At 63.8% G+C, this 21,514-nt stretch overlaps 1 protein-coding gene across 1 annotated transcript in view; it reads right to left on the bottom strand.

Annotated features, from left to right (window-relative positions):
* Positions 1-20,338, bottom strand: part of MAP4 (microtubule associated protein 4) — a 57,931-nt gene extending 37,593 nt beyond the window's left edge. The window contains exons 1-3 of the mRNA XM_088528938.1: positions 20,083-20,338; positions 17,039-17,104; positions 509-640 (exon numbers count right to left, since the gene is read on the bottom strand). Of these exons, the coding sequence (XP_088385064.1) occupies positions 509-640; positions 17,039-17,104; positions 20,083-20,323 (439 nt within the window). The 5' untranslated portion in view covers positions 20,324-20,338. The remainder of the gene's footprint in view (positions 1-508; positions 641-17,038; positions 17,105-20,082) is intronic.
* Between the last annotated feature and the right edge of the window lie 1,176 nt (positions 20,339-21,514).

The raw sequence follows: 21,514 nt of genomic DNA, 5'->3' as shown, positions 1-21,514 counted from the left end.
AAGGTGTTTACCAAGCAGGTCCACAACAGTAGGGAAAATAAAGGAAATTTAAAAAATAAGAAAACCAAGTTTCATCCTGGTTCGGTGAGGATTTCGGCCAGTGTTTCGGCTGTAATCCGGCAGCACACACGTCTCTCGTGTTCTCAGGCAATGTTTCCTATGGATTTTCTCCGTGCTGAAGATGCTTGTTGGATGAAGGGGAGGCAGCGCCGCACGGGCTGCTCGCCGGGCTGGCACCAGCACCGCGGCTCACCCGCATGCTGGGCCCTGCTGAACCCTCCGCCCGCGGCTCCGGTTCCACCCGGGCAAGCCTGGAGCCGGCGGCGCAACGTGACGGCGCCGGGGCCGAGACGTTCCGCGTTTTAGGGAAATGCGGCACTGCAAGAACACCGGCACGAGGAGACGGCAGGAGAGCACAGCCACCCCTGGGGACAGCGCCAGGGCTCCGCCGTGTTACATAACCCCGAACTGAAGCGGCGCGACGGCGTCGGGATTTACTGGGTCGTACCAGCCATCTCCACGGGCTTGAACACGGGCTGCGGCTCGAAGCACAGGTCTCTGTCGTCCATCGCCGAGGCGGCGCTGCGGGCAAAGAACTCCTCGTAGGACAGGCTCTCATCCATCATTCCTGCTGGGAAGGCTGAAATCAAAGAAGAGCGACACAGTCAGCGGGAGGCACCGAGCTCTGAAACCCTCTAGTTAAACCGTGCGGAGGAGGGAGCCGCGCGGGGCCGGGGCCGGCGCCCGGCTCCCCTGCGCCCCGCTCTGCCCCTGCCTCCACGTCCCTCCTCGCGCCCGGGCACCCCGGGGCCGCGGCAAGGACAGCAACTCGAGCCCTGAAGTCTCCGGTCACGGCAAAAAGCCCCCGGCTGCTGCAGCTGAACAGCCTGTTTGAAGGAGGCCTGAATCTGCCAGCTCCAATATCAGTAACATTAGACTTCCAAATCGCTTCCCATTTTTTTCCAGAGAGAAATAATAAATTCCAACTGCTCTTACCCCTCAACAGAATATTCAACACTTTTGCCAGCCAGTCTCTTCATGCTTTTAATGTTTTAATGTTAATAACGCAATGAAACCCGCTCGGCTCCTGCCGGGGGCCGGGATAGCCCCGGGAAGCGACGCTCCAAGTGTCGGGGCCGAGGGGAAGGGCACGGGGTGTCCGCGGGGCTCGCGGCTGCCCAGGCCCCCCGCCGACCCACGCACCCACCTCCCTGCTGGCTTCGATACGCGCTCCAGAGCGCATTCCAGAGAGCGGGAATGGGAGAAACGTAATTCCAGCAAATTGCAGCTTCACTGCTTCATTTCTGCAAAAACGCCCCGCACGGCGAGCGCTGATGCTCTGCCCGGCCGCCCGGAGCCAGCGCCGGCGCCGGCGCCTCGGCAAGGGCGCGCTGACTTTGGAACCGGCCTGCGAGGGCTGTTCTGAGAACACCTGCGACGGCTGTTCTGAGCACACCCTGCGACGGCTGTTCTGAGCACACCCTGCGAGGGCTGTTCTGAGCACACCCGACACGGCCGAGCACATCGGTACAGCCGAGCACGTCGATGCGGCTCGGGACGCGCGGGAGGGACAGGCCAAAAGGCCCTGTCCTGGAAAGCCACCAAGACCCAGCGCCAAATACAGGCCAGCCCGGTGGTGCTAACGCCAACGCCGGCGCGGAGCCGGCCCCCTTGGAGAGCCCCGGGCATCCCGAGCTCCGCGCTCCCCGGCACGGCGCGCTCCTCCGTCGGGAAGCACCTCCGGAACGGCTTGCTGTTCAACCCAGGGCTTTTATGTCCCCACATGAACGGTGCTCAGGGTGAAACTGCAGCTCCTCACGCCCGGTTACGGTGCTGTTTGCTGGTACAGACCTACCCAAGCACCAGACCCTTCCCAAGCCCGGGCTTTGGGTTTGGTGCCTTTGGCTACGGGGCCGTGGTCGGCAGGTCAGTCTGTACCCCGAGCCTGGGGTCTCAGGCTGGAATGAAGAAAATAGGAATCCGTAAAGGAGCAAAGGTGGGAGAGCAGGAAGCAAGGGAGCGAGCTCCAGCGGCGTCCCGGAGCGCAGGGAGCACGTGCAGGTACCCGGCCCCGGCGGGCCGGAGCTCCCGGAGAAGGAGCCGAGCGCGGAGCCCAGGCACGCGGCCTCGGAGCAGGAGGCACCGCGCTGGCGCCCGCAGCCTGCGGCGAGCCCGGCCCGGAGCGCTCCCCGAGCACAAACAGCGCCGCAGGACACAACCGTCCCAGGGTTGTTGCTCAGGCTGTTCCGTGCGCTTGTTAACAGCTCGCGGCCGGCCGAGGCCACAGGGAATCCGGCTGTGGCTTCGGGGGCCGAGTCCCCCGGGGCTCTCGGGACGCCCGGCTCCTGCTCCTCCGCTTCGGCCAAGGAAGGCCCTCGAAGACCTATTTTTACCCCAAAGGCCCTCCAGGTTTATTTCCACGGGGTTGTCATAGGCGCTGATAAACACAACAGCTCCGCTCCTTCCATGGAGCACCCTGGGGAGTCGGGAGCTCTCGCTGGGGCTCGGAGGAGGAGGAGGAGGAGGAGGAGGAGGAAGGCAGCAGGCCCCCAGCGGGACGGAGCGCTTTTCCCTCTGCTGTTTGGGTTTTCATTTCAATGAGCTTTCGGAGGGCTAAGTCACGCACCTCCTTTACCGTGTGCCGCTTCGGCTGCTTTCCCAAAGCGCAGGGGTCCTGTTCCGCATCCTGCGCGGGCGGCAGCTCCAACCGGACGGACACGGAGGCCGGCGAGCGGGTGACGGCACCGCAGGGCTGCGGCATTCCCTGTGCCCGGCCCGGCCCCTGCCGCAAATCCGCCCCCTTCCCGAGGGCCTTCCCAAGGTTCCTGCTCCTGCGGGGCACGAGAAGCCTGTCCAGCCGGTTGGCACCGCGGAGGACGGGATGGGGGCACAGGCCAGCTCTCCGTCCCAGGGCAGATATCCCGATTCGTGGAATAACACCATTCCCGTGCGTTAAGACCTGACTCTTAGCGGTCGCGGAGCAGGCGCCTTCCCTGGGACCATCGCATCCCCAGGCAGCGGGAGACCTTCGGGAACGAGGGCGGGAAGGGCAGGAGCTGCGGAAGGGAAACACTCGGCTCCCAGCAGGCCGGTTCTTTGGGATTGCCCACGGAAGGACAGGAATCGCCGGGATGCTCGAGGGAAAGGTCTCATCCCGAGCCGGGAAGGAGCTCCCGCGGGGTCAGCGGGATGCGCCCGCGGCTCCGGCGGGACCGCGCGGTGCCAGTCCCCGGCTCCGGACATGCAGCCGGGAAGGACCGCGAGCAGGACGCGCGTGTCCGTGCGAAGCGGCTCCCGGCACGCGCAGCCGCCGCGGGCTCCAGGGGCACTAAGAGTTCACGGAGCACAGGGCTTATGTAAGCCGGGATGACTCGGGAATTTGTGCGGAGCCGCTCCAGCATTTACCAAACTGCTGCTGCAGAAACCTCCGGAATCTCCCGTTTCACACGAAGGGCTTCTTGACCCGGAGCTCCGCCGCCGCGGCCCCTCTTTACCCTGTTGCAGGAGGGGGTCAGGGCTGGGTCCCTGTGGCTGGCTCCCGACACAAACCGGGATCCCAGCTCCCGGCCGGAGCGCACGGAGCGGCCCCCGCGCGGCGCCGTCCGCCCGCGTTACCGTCAGGCGCAACTGGAGCAGAAGGGCCCGGCGCGCGGCTCCCGCGCGGGATCCCGGGACACCGGCGCTGCCGCCGGCTCCGTCCGGGGAGCAGGGAAGGGCTCAGCCCTCCGGGAGCGGGAGCCCTCGGAGCCCCGGGCTGGATCCCACCACCCGCCGCGGGGATCACCCTGCGTGCCGCGTTCCATCGCTCAGGACGCAGCCAGGAGCGGCCGGTCTGTCCTTGGCGGCTGTGCACCACGCTGCACCCCAGGCCGCCCTGGCTGTCGCGTTTCTCCTCATGCGGATCCCTGCTCCGCATTCCAGAGCTTTGGAAGGATCCCCGTGCGCCGTCGCACACACGGAACGCTCGCCGCCGCGAGCTCCGCAGTCCGCGCCAGGCCCCGCGCGCCGCCCCGCGGATCCCCTTCCCATGGATTCGGCTGAACCATCTCCAGAGCCGGGGATGAGCCCATGGCCCCTCTCCCTGCTGCTCAGGCCTCCGCTTGCCCAAAACCTGCCGGTTCTGCCCTTTATTGCTGTTAAATCCCACACACCCACGATGGCACCGACCGCCTCACTAACCCTCCTGGGAACCCCCAACCCGCCCAGGGGCTCCCAGGCAGCCCGGAGCCGTGAGCGAGGACGGCAGCGAGAGCCCCAGCAACGTACAGGAACATACAGCAACGTACAGCAACGTACAGCAACGTATAGGAACGTATAGGAGCGTATAGGAGCGCGCAGGAGCATCCAGGCACGCGGCGCCCTGACCTAGTTTCCGCTCCTCCGGATCCGCGGCAGGAGCAGGCGGCTCCACGGGCAGTCGGAGCAGTCAGCGCTCTGCTAATGTAGTTTTTATGGTCGTTAATTCCAGCTAGTGTCACACTAGTGACACGGGGGGCACGGGAGCGGGAAGCGGCTGCCGGTGCCGCGCGGGAGCGCTCCGTGCCCGGGAGCCGCCGCTGCCGGCGAGCGGTGCGGACAGGCCAGGCCAGCCCTGAGCCCCACAATCTTCTTAGGGAAATCAATTAAAACACGGCCGGGGGGGGATTTCCACCTTGGAACGCGGTTGTCGGCACCGTGCCGGGCGCTGGCGCCGCGGCCGCCGCGGGTGACACCGTGCCGAGGTGTCACCCTTCGCGCCAGGGAGCTGCGACAAGGGCTCACGTGTCCAGGCAGGTGAATTTGGCTTTCCGGCCACTCCTGACGATAAAAATGAGGAAACCTCCATGAACCACCCCAAACGCTCCCACGCGAGGCTCGCTCCGCGGGCCGGCGATCCGCGCACCGTCACCATCCGCGCCTGCTTCTCCCTGCCCGCGGCGCAGCCGGATCGAAGCCGGCTCCATCCCGGCGTTCCGGGAGCAGCCCCGGCGCCCCGCGGAGCCTCCGGCCGGGTGACGGCTGGAAGCGGAGCTGCTCCCGGCGCCGGGCGCCATCCGCGGCCACGGGCTGTGCCAACACGGCTGGAAGGGAACGGCAGGGACACAGCAAGCGGAGCGGCGGCCGGAGCGCCCGGAGCCGTGCTCGGCGCTGGCTCTTAACCCCCAGGGGTGAAGGGGCGAAATAAAGGTGGAGGGTTAGGGCACAGCGAGCCGCATCCCGGGCCCAGCAGCATCCACGGCACCGCATCACGGACTCGGACACCTCTAACCCTTTTTTCCCCCTTTTCCTGCCATATCCCATTAACGTGGAGCGTTTTACACAGCGACGCCGGCTGCCCATCCGGCCCCCCGGTCATTGGTGACCGCAGCGGGGCGGGGAGCAGGGAAAGGCGGCACGGGCGGCCGGCTCGCACGGAATGAGCTCCCAAAATCCCTCCTCCGCAAGGGCAGCTCAGGCAGAGGGGGCTCCGGGGAAAAGGAGGAGGATCCAACGGCCCATGACAAAGCAAAAGCCCCGTGTCCCGGGGCTGCTCCCGTCCCTGCCACGGCCCTCCCGCTCCTCCTCATCAAGTCGCTGCTCATCCCGCCGCAGCCCCGAGGCAGGAGCGCTCCGCAGGGAACGCTGCGGAGGGAGGGATCGGCGCTGCCGCGCGTGCGGGCAGGGATGCGATGCCGGCTGCACGCGGAGCGTTTCCTGCCCTTGGGAAAGGGCTGGCTGTGCTGCTGCCCCTGCTGAACCGACCACATGGTCCTCAAGCCACGGTGCCACCAAGGGCGTTGAGGGATCAGGGAAAGGTGGCTCTGAGGGGTGAGGGCTGCTGTGCGGAGGGACCACGAGCTCCCATCCTGCTGCATGGAGCGAGGAGCCGGACAGCGCTCCCCACGGGAACAGAATCCTGGAATCGCAGATTCCCAGGAGGGCCGGGGCTGGCAGGGCCCTCCAGGGACCCCCCAGTGCAGCCCCGGCTCCAGCAGGGACACCCAGAGCACGGGGCACCCGGGCGCATCCAGGCGGGTTGGAGATCTCCAGAGCAGGAGCCTCCACAGCCTCTCTGGGCAGCCTGTGCCAGGGCTCGGGCACCCTCACACCAAGGAAGTTCTTCCTCACACGGACATGGAGCTGCCTGGGGTTCAGCCTGTGCCGTTCCCCCTGGTCCTGGCAGCGGCAGCACCGAGCAGAGCCTGGCCCCGTCCTCCCTGCATCCTCCCCTCGGTACTCGCACACGTTGATCAGGTCCCCTCCGTCCCCTCTCCTCCAGGCCCCGCTCGCTCAGTCCTTCCCCATCCCGTGGCTGCTCCAGCCCCTTCACCAGCTCCACGCTGCCCCTCTCCACAAGCTCCACGTCCCGCTGGTGCCGGGGCCGAGGAAGAGGAGCCAGCCCTGCCCTCCGCAGCCCGAGCAGGGCCGGATTCGAGGAAAACCAGCAGGAGAAGCCGGGCAGCAGCAGGAGGGCAGGATTCCCCCTCCCGTCCTTTTACGCCCCCATTTCTGTACGTGTTTCTCCTCCAAACGCTCCGCACAGCGGGTCCAGCAGCATTTCCTGCACAAGGGCCGCGTGTTCTCGGAGGCGCAGGCCGTTCAGGAGGCCACGAGCCGCCCGCGCCGTGGGCTGGCTCCGAGCTCCGCGCTCCGCATGGAGCCCTGGAAGCAGCGGGAGGCCACGGAGCGGCAGCACGGCCCCCGACTCGCCGGTTTTAGCAATGAACGCCACCAAATACGGGAGTGACACGGCACGAAGCCACCCGGGTTTTCCCACAAACTGGGCTCAAATGTTAGTAGAAATAGTAATAAAACGCGTCGTTTCGGCTCGCTCCAGGGGAGCGGGTGTTTTCTGGCAGCCCGGGCACGCTCAGGGCTTCTGCCCTTTGCTTTTCTGCCTTTCGCTCCGTCCCTCGTGCCTGCGGCCGGTCCCACAGCCAACACAGAGGCAGGCGCATGGCCAGCGATATCAAGGGCAATTTCTCCTTGTTCCTAAGCCAAACAGGTAAGCAGCTCTAGTGATAGGTGGTAACAGAGCGCTCAGCCTGACGATGACACCCGAGGCACCAATGCCAGCATCTTGGAAGGCCCATGCAGGTAAAGCCCAGTCATCTACAGGGCCCACGGCAAAATTCCAACACAGGAAACCACATTAAGCAAGAAAACAAAAAGGATGTTGCAAAGGAAAAGGAAAGTGTCTTTAAGCTGAAGCTACAGAGCGGCCAGCCCGGGAAAGCTCGGCTTAGCCGAGGGGGTTTGCGGAAGCAGCGGGAAGCTCCGCAGCGGGAGCGGACGGGGCAGGCGGCCCCGCTCGGCACCCGCCAACGCGGGGCTCTCCCACCGCCGCACGAAGCTGCCCCAGCTCCTGCGGTTCCCCAGGCGCCGCTTCACGGGCCGGCTGCTCCGAGCGGGTAACGTAAGAAGATATTCACCTCAAGACACAAGCTCCAAGGCTTGCGGCTTGAATATTTGAAGCAGCAGCTGCTTGCTCAGGGACTTCAGGCTTCATAAAAAACCTGTCAAGTCATCGAGGCGCTCACTAAATGCACCGTAAACACCCTGGGAAAGGCAGGGGGATTGGAGGAGCGTTTGTGCTCAGCAAGGCAAGCCGGGATACGGCTCAGCTTTGAGCCAAGCTTGGAAGAGCAAAAGGCACGAGGTGGGAAGCTGGAAGAGGCCGTCCGCGAGACACGGCCATGGCAACGGCTTTAATTTTTAATTTAAGCTACTAGATACTGCACCCAAACTAAAGAGGGGCCGGCAGCGAGACCCCCGGCCTGGCTTTGCCACGAGCTCGGAGGTTTGGAGCCCCAGCACCGATTCCGGCAGCGCCAGTTTGTTCCCTTACTATTGCACTTGGAAAAGAGGCAAAATGTAGTTTGGGGCAATATTAACTCAGGGATACTGCAAGAAGGAACTCGGATACTGCTGCAGGGGGTTCGAATGAAGGCGTTTCTCCGTGGCCACAAAACACCATCTCGCCTGCGGCAGCCGCTCCGCAGGGAAGCTCCGCAGGGAAGCAGCAGCGGGAAGCGGCTCCGCAGGCAGCCAGGAGTGCCCAGGGAAGACGGGATGCTCCGGCTCGCCCCGGCCACGCTGCCCTCATCCTGTAAGAGCTCACATGCGAATTATTTTGAGGTTAGAATTGAAATCTCAAGGTTTAGGCTCATGGTTACGGCATAAGAAACTTACATTTTAATAGTCCAACTCTAAAATAAGCTCTTTTTTCGTATTTTAATACATACAGATACACAGAACAAGCAAGTTACAAATGAGCAACAGAAACAGAGCTGCCCACGGGAGGCACCTGAACACGGAAAAGGGCAGCACTTCGGGAAAGCTCACAGGAAAACACCTGCTTTACCACCACATTGCTAGCTGAGGCACGGACGTAGCCATCGGCACAGGTACCGGTTTTCCAGTCGGAAAGATCCGCGGTTTATTTCACATAAGGCCAAATGAGCTCGGCCTGCGGCAGGAGAGCAGGACAAGGGAGCAGCGCCCGGGGCCGGGCTCTGCACCCAGAACCTGCACGAACGGACCCACCAGCACCTGCAACGGGGCCTGACCTGCAGCTCTGCTGGGGCCCAGGGCGCTCACCCAAGCAGCCAACACGTGGACACCCTTATCTAAGCACAGCGGGCGCTGCAGCAGGACCAGGGGGATGCAGCGTGCTGCAGCAGGACCTGCAGGGAGGCAGCGCGATGCAGCAGGACCCATGGGGACGCGGCACGCTGCAGCAGGACCTGCAGGGATGCAGCGTGCTGCAGCAGGATGCGGGGGGACGTGGCACGCTGCAGCAGGACTTGCGGGGATGCAGCGTGCTGCAGCAGGACACAGGGGGACGCAGCGTGCTGCAGCAGGACCCACAGGGACACAGCGTGCTGCAGCAGGACGCAGGGGGACATGGCACACTGCAGCAGGACCCACAGGGACACAGCGCGCTGCAGCAGGACCTGCAGGGACGCAGCACGATGCAGCAGGATGCAGGGGGACGTGGCACGCTGCAGCAGGACTTGCGGGGACGCAGTGTGCTGCAGCAGGACACAGGGGGACGCAGTGTGCTGCAGCAGGACCCACAGGGACACAGCGTGCTGCAGTGGGACGCAGGGGGATGCAGCGCACTGCAGCAGGACCCATGGGGACGCAGCGTGCTGCAGCAGGACGCAGGGGGACGCAGCACGCTGCAGCAGGACCCACAGGGACACAGCGCGCTAAAGCAGGACGCAGGGGGACGCAGCGTGCTGCAGCAGGACACCGCGCTGCAGCCTCCTGTGCAGCCGGCGCCGCTGCTCGCAGCGCGATCCCGCCCCGCGCGCCGCTCGCCCCGCCGCCTCCCGCCCTGGGAAGCCGCTCGCCGTCGGCCCCGCTCGCTGTCGGGCCCCGAGGGCCGATCCCGCCTGCAGCCGCCCGCGCGGGCCCAGGGCCGCCGGGAAGCACCAAGGTGCCTTTCGGGGCCCCAAGGGAGCCGCGTCCCCGTCCCACCCCGACGGCACCGCGACGCACGGAGGCTCCGCACGCTCCGAAGGGCGCCCCGCCGCGCCGGCTCCGCGCCGCCCTCCTCCCCTCCGCTCCGTCCCCAAAATAACGACCCCAAAAGATCAAACGCGCACCCAGAAAAACCTCTTAGTCATGCTGGGCTGAGGAACTAAACAAGTCTCTTCAATTATTGAGGCTGCTGCTTTTTTTAGACTGGAGCAGCAGAAAATGTTAACTCTGGAGAACGTGGCTGGATGCAGATCCATCCTGGAAAAGCTGCGCAGCTCCCCCGGGAGCTGCAGAACTGTGAAAAGGCCTCGGCAAGGAGAATTCACAGCAAACATGAAATATGCAGACAGGTAAAGCAGGAGCAACAGCTTTAATAAGAAAGCTGGGTGTCTAAGCGTCCCATTTTCAAGCGGCTAACCCTACAGAACAGCACTTTTCTTTTAAAATGTTGTGCCATGGCAGCACAAAAGGGGATGGGTAAGAGCAAAAGCGAAGCCTGAGCCTCTCCGGGGAGGTCACTAGGTGCTGGTGCTGGCAGCGCGGGAGCGCGGCCCCGTGCACAGCGTGACCTGGTGCAGAATGCGGCCTGGTGCAGAGCGCTGCAGAGCGCGGTGCACTGCAGAGCGCGGTGCATCGCAGAGCGCGGTGCATTGCAGAGCGTGGTGCATTGCACAGCGCGGTGCATTGCAGAGCGCGGTGCGTCGCAGAACGCGGTGCGTCGCAGAGCGTGGTGCGTTGCAGAACGCGGTGCATTGCACAGCGCGGTGCATTGCAGAGCGCGGTGCATCGCAGAACGCGGTGCATTGCACAGCGCGGTGCATTGCAGAACGTGGTGCATTGCAGAACGCGGTGCATCGCAGAGCGCGGTGCATTGCAGAACGCGGTGCATTGCACAGCGTGGTGCATTGCACAGCGTGGTGCATTGCAGAACACGGTGCATTGCAGAGCGTGGTGCATTGCAGAACGTGGTGCATTGCAGAGCGTGGTGCATCACAGAGCGCGGTGCATTGCAGAACGCGGTGCATCGCAGAACGCGGTGCATTGCACAGCGTGGTGCATTGCAGAGCGCGGTGCATCGCAGAACGCGGTGCATTGCACAGCGCGGTGCATTGCAGAACGTGGTGCATCGCAGAGCGCGGTGCATTGCAGAACGCGGTGCATTGCAGAACGCGGTGCATTGCACAGGGTGGTGCATTGCAGAGCGTGGTGCATTGCAGAATGCGGTGCATTGCAGAGCGTGGTGCATTGCAGAACGCGGTGCATTGCAGAACGCGGTGCATTGCACAGCGCGGTGCATTGCAGAACGCGGTGCATTGCAGAACGCGGTGCATTGCAGAGCGTGGTGCATCGTAGAGCGTGGTGCATTGCAGAGCGCGGTGCATTGCAGAGCGCGGTGCATTGCAGAACGCGGTGCATTGCAGAACGCGGTGCATTGCACAGCATGGTGCATTGCAGAGTGCGGTGCATTGCAGAACGTGGTGCATCACAGAACACGGTGCATTGCAGAACGCGGTGCATTGCACAGCGCGGTGCATTGCACAGCGTGGTGCATTGCAGAACGCGGTGCATCGCAGAGCGCGGTGCATTGCAGAACGTGGTGCATTGCAGAACACGGTGCATTGCAGAGCGCGGTGCATTGCCGAACGCGGTGCATTGCACAGCGTGGTGCATTGCAGAACGTGGTGCATTGCAGAACACGGTGCATTGCAGAGCGCGGTGCATTGCAGAACGCGGTGCATTGCACAGCGTGGTGCATTGCAGAACGTGGTGCATTGCAGAACGTGGTGCATTGCAGAACACGGTGCATTGCACAGCGCGGTGCATTGCAGAACGCGGTGAATTGCAGAACATGGAGCATTGCAGAGTGCGGTGCATTGCAGAACGCGGTGCATTGCAGAACGCGGTGCATTGCAGAACATGGAGCATTGGAGAGTGCGGTGCATTGCAGAACGCGGTGCATTGCACAGCGCGGTGTTGCAGAGCGTGGTGCATTGCAGAGCACGGTGCATTGCAGAGCACGGTGCATTGCAGAGCACGGTGCATTGCAGAACGCGGTGCATTGCAGAACGCGGTGCATCGCAGAGTGCGGTGCATTGCAGAACGTGGTGCATTGCAGAACGCGGTGCATTGCACAGCGCGGTGCATTGCAGAACGCGGTGCATTGCACAGCGCGGTGCATTGCAGAGCGTGGTGCATTGCAGAGCGTGGTGCATTGCAGAGCACGGTGCATTGCAGAACGCGGTGCATTGCAGAACGCGGTGCACTGCACACTGCGGTGCACCGCAGAACGTGGTGCATTGCAGAACGCGGTGCACTGCACACTGCGGTGCATTGCAGAACGTGGTGCATTGCAGAACGCGGTGCACTGCACACTGCGGTGCATTGCAGAACGTGGTGCATTGCACACCGCGGTGCATTGCAGAGCGCGGTGCATTGCAGAGCGCCCGTCCTCCCGCGCATCCTCCCTCACGCCACCCGTGCGTTTCTCACCGCGCCACAAGCCCCAGGACTTGTTTCTTGGCTGCTGTCCACACGCAGCTTTTAGGAACCTTGCACACCCCACAGGAGACGGGCATCCCTCTCCTCCATCCCATTCCCTGAGCCCATGGAAGAGGGATTCTTTGCCTCCTTCCAGTCTTTCCCTCCCGCCCTCATAATAACCCCCTGCCACGGCTCCAACCTTCCGGGTTCTCCTGCGCAGACTGGACGGACGCCTCCACGGACGTGTTTTCCAGCACCCAGCCGGAGCGCTCCATTCGGGAACGCGGGCGTGCGGTTAGTCCGGGGCACGCGGCGCCGCGCGGTCACACACGACAGCTCCGAGAGGTTAGTTGGACGTGTTTATTGGGGTGCTTTATTCACACAGCGATACACAGCTTCACGGCACGCACCGCAGCGAGAACCATGGAAAAACAGCAGCCGGCACGGGCGAGCTCGAAGCACAAGGAAGTGAGAGCGGCGCGCGAGGTCCCCATGTTACCCCCGACCCGGACAAGGCACCAACAGGACATGGACTTGAGCAACGCGACACATCCGGCAGCGCCCTGGCTCTCCTAGGAAAACGCTGTCCGTTTTGGGCTTTCCTACGCACAGGTATTTATTGCACTGAGTTTGCAGCGGGATGCACACAAGTTTTCTACACGGGACGTGGGAAGAGCCTGTTTCCAAACCCCCGACGGGTCCCGGGTCCCTTCCCGGCAGGAAGGGCAGCCGGGACATCGCGGAGCTCCATCCCTGGCACAGAAACATGGAAACAGCCCCGGCCCCGTGCCCGGCCTAGCGCCGGATCTGTAAAGCCAACATCGCTTAAAGAACCGGGATAAAATTATGGGAAAAGGGGGGAAAAGGAAGTTCGCTAAGGTCCAGCCGCAGCACAGGGGGTGAATCATTCCTGGGAGCTGCAGCCGGAGCCCCAGCGCTCACGGAGAGCGCCAGGAATTTCCCTCTTAGTGGGACTGCTCTGCACAGGGAAACAAGGCGCCGGGAGGGGACGGCATGGAGGGTGGGTGAAAACCACCTCCTTTTGGCTCCCCAAAGCTCCTCTCTGCAACTTCTGCTCCCTCCGGACCGCTGGGGCACAACCCGCGAAACCCGCTTAAGGCAAAAGGTAGGAAAGAAGAACCGGAGGAGAACCCCCGCGTCAGCCCGACGGCTCCCGAAGCGTGCCGAGGGCTCTTGGAAAACAACGACCTACGGCAGGAGGCACCGAAAGGGAGGGAAGCGCCGGGATGGCGCTGCCCGGAGCGAGGACACGAGAGCCGGCCGCCCTCCCGCTCCGTGCGGCGGAACCGCGGGCCGAGCGCGGAGCAGACAGGGAAGAGGGGGAATCGCAGCGGGACGAGCGGCGCCAGGAGGGCAGTTCCCGGAGCAGCTCCCTGTTCCCAGGGCAGCTCCCTGCTCAGCATTCCCTGTTCCCGGAGCAGCTTCCTGCCACGAAGCCCCGAGCTCCGTGGCGCGGCCGAGGAGGCCGGGAGCCGCGCGGCTCCGTGGGATGCGGGACACGGCGGGAGCGCAGCGGGGACAGTGCTGGGCCTTGCAGGGGGGACGCCGCCGGCAAACTGGGAATGCACCGGCAAACCGGGAATGTTGCTGGCAAACCGGGAACGCTGCCAGCAAACTGGGAATGCACCAGCAAACTGGGAATGTACCAGCAAACCGGGAATGTTGCCGGCATAGCCGGGAGGGTACCAGCAAACTGGGAACACTACCAGCAAACCAGGAATGCTGCCAGCAAGCCGGGAACGCCGCTGGCAAACTGGGAATGTACCGGCAAACTGGGAACACTACCAGCAAACCAGGAATGCTGCTGGCAAACCAGGAATGCTACCAGCAAGCCGGGAACACCACCGGCAAGCTGGGAACACCACGAGCAAGCCGGGAATGTCACTGGCAAACTGGGAATGTACCGGCAAACTGGGAACACTACCAGCAAACCTGGAATGCTGCCAGCAAGCCAGGAATGCGGCCGGCAAACCAGGAACAGGGCCGGCAAGCCAGGAATGTACCAGCAAACTGGGAAAACTACCATCAAGCCGGGAACGCTGCCAGCAAACCAGGAACACTACCAGCAAACCAGGAACATTATCAGCAAGCTGGGAACACTACTAGCAAGCCGGGAATGTACCAGCAAGCTGGGAATGCTACCAGCAAGCCGGGAATGCTCCCAGCACACCGGGAATGCTCCCAACAAGACGGGAATGCTCCCAGCACACCGGGAACGCTCCCAGCACACCGGGAACACTCCCAGCACACCGGGAATGCTCCCAGCACACCGGGAATGCTCCCAGCACACCGGGAACGCTCCGGGCAGCCGGAGCAGCACCATGGGGGATGCAGGCTGCGCCTCGCGAGGGGCTCGGCGCTCTCGGCACCAGCCGGGTTTCCGGCTCCACCTTTCCGCCGTTTACAGACGCACGTTCTGCCTTCGGCCCCACTTCTGTTCCCGGAGCGAATCCCGAGCGCGGCCGGCGCGGCGGCGGGAAGCGCCGTGACCCCCTCATCCCGCCCCCGCTGCGCCCGTCCCCGCGTCGAGCTGGCGCCTGCCCCGGCGTCCCGGCCTCCCAGTGCTCCGCTCCACGCTCCGAGAGGCCCATCCGTCCCGGGGCGGCCAAGCCGAGCGGGAATTCTCAGGGGCCGGCTCCACCTTGGAGCTTGAGCTTTCCCCTCAGCCAGGCGTGCCCGGAGGGGCCTCATTCCGCCCTGTGTGCCCAAGGCTCCCCCTGCTCTCCTTCCCGTGCCGGGGCTGCCGAGCCGGCTCCGGACGCGACCCCATCCCGCAGAACGGCCGCCCCGGCCACCGCGGCCGTGCCCGAAGGTGAGACGGGAACCGCCGCTCCGAGGACAGACCCTTGGAGCGGGAGGGCGCCCAAGCAGCAAGGAGGGCGCAGGCGGGACGCGGGGTGCGGGAGAGGAGCTGCAGTCCTGGGAGCAGCCGCCACGGAAGCGCCCGGCGCGCACGCGGAGCGCGTGGTGCAGTCCGGCGCCGCCGCGCGCCGGAGCTCCCGCGGAGGGAGGAAGGTTTCAACAAGCACCGCAGAGCAGACGGGGAGGAGGAGGAGGAGGAGGGTCATCGGCCGCCCCTGGGCTTCTTCTACGCGCAAATCCGAGGAGGCAAAGCAAGAGCGCTGCGAAACGCGGAGGGTTTGAGAAGTGCAACGGCGGGTGGAAAAGGACACTGGTGTCGTGTCAGTGGCAGCCCCAGTGTTAGGAGACAGTCTAGGCCTCTAGGAGGAGAAAATAGAAGAGAGGAAAAGAAGGAGGAGAGGGAGAGGGGATGGGGAAAGGGGCAAGAAAGCGCAAGTCGTTAGTAAACATCGACATGGAGGCAGCACGCTGCGAACGAGCAACATTTCACCGCGCGCAGCCCCGGACACGGGGGATCCCGGGAGCCCTGGAACGGCGGCGGCTGCGACGGGAGCGCTGAGGACAGGGAAAGCAGGAGGAGCAAAGGGGCAGAGGCAACAAACCCAGCAGTAAAACCCCAAGGTGGCCCCTTTTCCCCTTCCCCGTGGGATGCCCGAGGTCGGGAGGCTCCGAGGAAGGGGGGACGCGGCGCGACGCGCCGCGTCCCCCCTTCCTCGGAGCCTCCCGACCTCGGGCATCCCACGGGGAAGGGGAAAAGGGAACCCTCAGGAACTCGATGCCTGTGACGTTACCCTTCAGCAGCATTCAAATAGCCATACCTGAGGGCCTGTCCCCAGGGCCACCTCCCGCCGGCCCGTGGGCTCCCACAGGCTGCAGGGACAGGGGAACGGGGCTGCACACGCAGGTCCCAGGCAGAAATCCTCGCACAAGGGAGGGAACGTTTCTCATTGCACACAATGGCTAAGGGGAGCAGCTCCTGGGTGAGCTACGCTGACACAAAGATGAGTTTTTTACTGATTCATAGAATCACAGAATGCTGAAGGTTGGCAGGGACCTCTCGAGGTCACCCAGTCCAACCCCTGCACACGCAGGGTCACCTAGAGCACGTGGCACAGGACTGCGTCCAAGCGGGTTTGAAGATCTCCAGAGAAGGAGACTCCACAACCTCTCTGGGCAGCCTGTTCCAGTGCTCTGGCACCCTCACTGGGAAGAAATTTTTCCGTAAGTTCCTGTGGAACTTTTGGTGTTTCAGTTTCCGGCCATTACCTCTAGTTCTGTCGGTGGCCACCAGTGAAAAGAGGCCGCCCCATCCTCCTCACAGCCTCCCTTGAGGTACTTCTAGACACTGCTCAGGTCCCCTCTCAGCCTTCTCTTCTCCAGCTGAACAGGCCCAGCTCCCTCAGCCTCTCCTCATAGGGCAGATGTTCCAGGCCCCTGATCATCCTCGTAGCCCTGCGCTGGCCTCTCTCCAGCAGCTCCACATCCCTCTTGTCCTGTGGAGCCCAGAACTGGACACAATACTCCAGATGTGGCCTCACCAGGGCTGAGCAGAGGGGCAGGATCCCCTCCCTCGACCTGCTGGAGACGCTCTTCTTAACGCACCCCAGGATCCCATTGGCCTTCTTGGCCACGAGGGCAACTGCTGCCTCATGGTCACCTTGTTGTCCACCAGGACACCCAGGTTCCTCTCTGCAGAGCTGCCCTCTAGAAGCTCGACAAGTTTTAGATATTGATCCACTTAAATCACAACAAGCTACTGGCGGACAAGAAACAGGTTCCCAGAGCTCAGCTTTGGCAGCACGCTGCCAGAGCAAATACCCGGGGGGACTTTCTACGAGGACACTTTGGGGTGGAGGGAGATGGAAAAATATGCGAGCCAAGGTGCAGAACCAGGGCAGCCAGGGCAGCTTCAGCAGCGCCCGAGCAGCGGGGAGCAGAACTGCCCCGGGAACGGCGGGAGCAGGGAGGAACCGGCCCCGGAGCTGGGGTAGACCCGGCCCGTGGACACTACGGAAACTCCTTCGGGTACCGGCACCCTCCCAACAGCAAGCATGGATAAAGCATAAGGATTCTTCCAAAGGATCATCGTGAAAACGAACCCGCAAACTGCACGGATGGAGACAGAGGAGCAGAACACACCGGAGCGCGCGGGCTTGCAGGGCAGGGGCGCTGCTGGCGGGCAAACACGTCAAGTTTGGGCAGGTTCCGTTCAGGCATCGCCACTTACCCGTGCGGTTATTTCCTAGTCCGTGGTCACCGTTTTCTACAACCATCGGCCCAGCCGCGGGAGCATCTGCAACAAACCACAGCAAAGGTTAGTTCTTGGCTGCAGCTCCTCGTCCCCGGGAGCTGAGAGCCGCTGTGAGCACGGGCAGCGCTGCGAGCTCGGGTAACAACTGCTTCGCTCTGCCCATTTCTTCTGCCCACGCGATGCCGGCACTCAGAGCTTCCTCCTCCCGTTATTTTGGAACAGAATTAAGGCCCCCACATCTCCCCCGGCCAGTGCAAGCAGGGCCCCAAAGCAAGAGCAGCTCCAGGGGACTCCAGTGCCACAAGGGACCCAAGCAGGCCCCTGGATTCCCTCTAGGCAGTACCTATGGCAGCTGCGTGTTTATATTCACAGCTAAAAACGTCTTTTCTGCTAAGATCCTTAGAGAGCCGTGAAAGGACCGCCTGAGGGACAGAAATACTGCCTTTATTCCCTGTGCACAACCCTCTCCAGCACACAGGCTGGCCTTGCCCCGTGCAGGGAGCTCCTGCACGCACGACCCTGAGCGTTCCTGCGCATCCCGAGGCGATCCCGCTCCGCGACACGCTCCAAGCCCTCCGGGACCTTCTAAGCTTTCCTTCCGCGCGCTGCGGGATTTCGAGGAACTCATCCCATTTGCCAGATGTGAAGGAGCAAAAGGCAAGGGATTGCGTGGGCGACGCCGAGCAGTTGACCATGACGAGTGGCACAAGCTGTCGCGGCGGGTCAGCCCCGCGCGCTGGTCATTCTGCTCCTGGAGCGCCAGCTCAGGGCAACGGGGAAGAGAAAAGCCTAGAAAACGAAATCCAAACGAAATCCAAAACGAAATCCCTGGGACCGCCGCCGTCCTGCCTCCGACGCAGGGTATTCCCAGGGTGCTTTGGAGGAGATCTCCGGTGCAGCCCACTCGCCCTCCTGAGTGCTCCGGTTGTATGGAAACTCAGCCCCGATTGCCAGGCGGCTTCCAGGGAAAGGCAGCCTTGGCCGGGGGCCCGTGCCGGATGGCAGGTGTTGGGAAGCGGGAATGGGAATGCGCCCCGCGCAGCCCCGGGAAGCAGCCCGCGCCGGCGCAGGGAGCCGGGCGCCGCGGTGCTGCCCTCCCCGCCAGGGCAGGCGCCCGTCGCGCCGCGGCACCGCCACGATCCGCGCGCCCGCCCGGCCGCGCTCGCAGCTGGCCCGCGGATCAGGGACTGCTTTTACATCAACAAATTGAAGGCCGCGCTGGCTAAACCGATAATCTCGAGCAAACGGAGGGTGCCGAGGGAAAGAGCGGCTAATCCGCCGCGGTGCCGGGCACGGCGCGCACGCAGCGGCTCCGCAGGCGCTCAGCATGCCGGGCGTGCTGCTCTGCAGCGGTTTGTGCACCGTGCAGCGCCCAGTGCGGCCCCTCGCGCGGAGGAAACGCGGGACGTGGCCACGGGCGGCGCGAGGAAGCAGGAACCCCTCTCGCCTCGGGCACACGCAGTTCCGGCACGTTAAGCTCTAACAGGATCCAACGCTAACAGCGGCCTCCAGTAAAGTGACACCGCGCGGTGCCGTCCGCGGCAGCGCCGCCTCCTCCCGCCAGCGTCCCCCTTCGGTCCCCACGAACGTGCAGAGGCTGCTCGTGACTCTTCTCCTGCTAGAGCTCCGCGGCACAAAACGCGCCGGAGGGACGAGCGCACGCGGACGGCGAAACCGCAGCGTCGGGTGAGCTCCGACCCACCTCCTTCCCAGCGCTGTGCTTTCACAACCTCATAAATCGTTAGCAGCAAAACTCTCAAGTTACGTTTTTTGCAGAGAAGTGTCTTAAACAGGCCAGGAAACCCTGCCACGCAAACTCACTGCTCTGCGGCTGCGGAGGTCCCGCGCATCCTCACGGGTGATTATGATGGGTCTCCAGTGATTATCCTGATTACGGGCGATTATTGCAGCTCTTTTGTAGCTCCGCTTAGGGGCCTCGCTGATCCCCAAGACAAAGGCTCCACTCTGCCGACGTGCCCAGGTCGCCCCTCGGGAGCAGCCGGGTCCTGCTCCGACACCGCACGGCTCAGGATGCACCGCGAAGCCCCGGGCGGCGCTGGGGACCAGCCCCGGTTTAGGAAGAACCCAGGAGGAGCGAAAGCAGCTGAACGGCCCCGGGGATGGCCGTGCCGCGGGGAGCTGACGCGTGCGCCCGTCTCCCACCCAGGCAGGGAAGCAGCCTCTGCCTCAGCCTCTCTGCCTGCTCTGGGGAGTTTCCTCTAAACTTATCACACTGCCCTCTATCTATCCTGCCCCTCTGCTCAGCCCTGCTGAGGTCACATCTGCAGTATTGTGTCCAGTTCTGGAGTATTGTGTCCAGTTCTGGGCTCCACAGGACAAGAGGGATGTGGAGCTGCTGGAGAGAGTCCAGCGCAGGGCTACGAGGATGATCAGGGGCCTGGAACATCTGCCCTATGAGGAGAGGCTGAGGGAGCTGGGCCTGTTCAGCTGGAGAAGAGAAGGGGAGAGGGGACCTGAGCAGTGTCTAGAAGTACCTCAAGGGAGGCAGTGAGGAGGATGGGGCGGCCTCTTTTCACTGGTGGCCACCGACAGAACTAGAGACTGGAAATTGAAACACCAAAAGTTCCACAGGAACTTAAGGAAAAATTTCTTGCCAGTGAGGGTGCCAGAGCACTGGAACAGGCTGCCCAGAGAGGTTGTGGAGTCTCCTTCTCTGGAGATCTTCAAACCCGCTTGGACGCAGCCCTGTGCCACGTGCTCTAGGTGACCCTGCGTGTGCAGGGGTTGGACTGGGTGACCTCGAGAGGTCCCTGCCAACCTTGAGCATTCTGTGATTCTATGATTCTGTGATTTACACCCTCGGGGCAGGAAATTGAACACGCTGAAGACCTGAACAGAATGCAGGCAAAGCAAGCACGACAGAAGATGTGACTTCAGTCTTAAAACAAAATGTGTAGCCTAGAACAAGCAGCAACACCCAGCAAGGCCGGCTTTAGCGGCCTGGCCACAGTGCTGCGGTGCTGGAGCCCCGCGGCTCCGCGGCCTCGCCACACACTTACGTTCCCCGTGAACGGCGTCCGCGTGGGCCTTGCTCCTGGGCTCCTGGCTCCCGGCCTTGCCGTCCTCGTCGTCGTCCAGCAGCGGGATGTAGTCCGTTTTGTCGACAGTTTCTCCAACCACGTCGTCGAACTTCTCGGCCTCCAGCGTGGCGATGAAGTCCCTCTTCACCTCCTCCTCGATCTCGGGGGGCGGCTCCGTGAGCGCGTCCGCCAGGCTCAGGTTGTGCTCCAGCTCAGCCATGCTGCCGCCGCTGTGCGACCTGAGAGCCAGCGGGCGAGAAACAGAGAAAAAGGGATCGTTTTACTACCAAAAAGAGGCTGTTTTACTAAGAGATCCACCGCGGAGCGGTGCCAGGAGCTGCGGGCGGGATAGGGCAGGAGAACGCAGGGCCAAGCACCCGAGCGTGTTGGAGGCAGAGTCGCTCCCGGCGAGGACGGAGGAAAGCAGCCAAAATCCCACGGAGGAGCGGGACCGGCGCGGGCGCAGGGAGGAGTCGCAGGGAGGACTCGTCCCGGGAGCACCCGGGCTGGCCCAGGCCTTGCAGCCAGCTTGGGCTCCAAGCAGCAGTGCACGGCAGAACCGAGCGAGGGGCGGCGGCGCGCGGCAGAACCGAGCGCCGCGGGGCCAGGAGGCTCTCGCGCTCCAGCCCCTCGCGGAGGAGGGAAGCTGCTCCCTGCACCTGCAGCAACCGCTCCATAGATATTCCCTTGTGCAACGACTCCCTCGTGGAGCGTTTTGGGAACGCAGCACTGCTCTTCACACAGCAAGGAGCGTTCGGAGGGCTCCATCTGGGAGCCGCGGCGGCACGGGAAGCCGGAGCGAGCGGCTCCGCGCCAGGAGCTCACCAGGCACACGGCCCGGGCACGGCAGCAGCGAGCGCAGCCCCAAAGGGCCCGTTTGCTCTCGGGCAGCACACGCAGGGCTCGTGTCGAGGGCGCCGAGACCCCAGCAAGGAGCGCCCGGCTCCTGGGGACGCCCGTGGCCCCGCTAGCCCGGGCGTCCCGAAGCCACCAGGACGCCTCAAGGAGGGAAACGCACGGCGTTGCCTGGCCTTTACCTGATTCCTGTCTCAAGGAGCCAGCCCGTGCGCTGCTGTGCCAAAAGCGGGTGATCTACCTCGCCAGCCGCCGTGAGAGCAGCCGCGAGCAGGGGCAGGCGCGCGGGCGCACGCGGCGCCTTCGAGGACGGAACGGCCCCAGCACGCACGGAACCAGCGCGCAGGGCCGCTCGGCCGCTCGGCTGCTCCAGCTCTGCCGGCGGAGCTCGGGAAGCGGCTGGCACAGCCCAGCCGAGAGGAGACGCGTCCGCAGCGCTGCCGTAAGCCCCGGCCGAGCAGGGGCGGCTCGAGGCGCTCGCTCCAGGTGCTCGTTGTGGAACGCGGCGCGCGGCTCCTTCCCTGGGAGCCACAGCATGGAAATCCACGGCCCCGTC

The sequence above is a fragment of the Tinamus guttatus genome, unplaced genomic scaffold (assembly GCF_059628265.1).
Source record: "Tinamus guttatus ecotype Peru unplaced genomic scaffold, ASM5962826v1 Tinamus_guttatus_pri_ptg000317l, whole genome shotgun sequence".
In the NCBI taxonomy this organism is placed as follows: domain Eukaryota; kingdom Metazoa; phylum Chordata; class Aves; order Tinamiformes; family Tinamidae; genus Tinamus; species Tinamus guttatus.
This window is presented reverse-complemented; position numbering and strand designations above follow the sequence as displayed.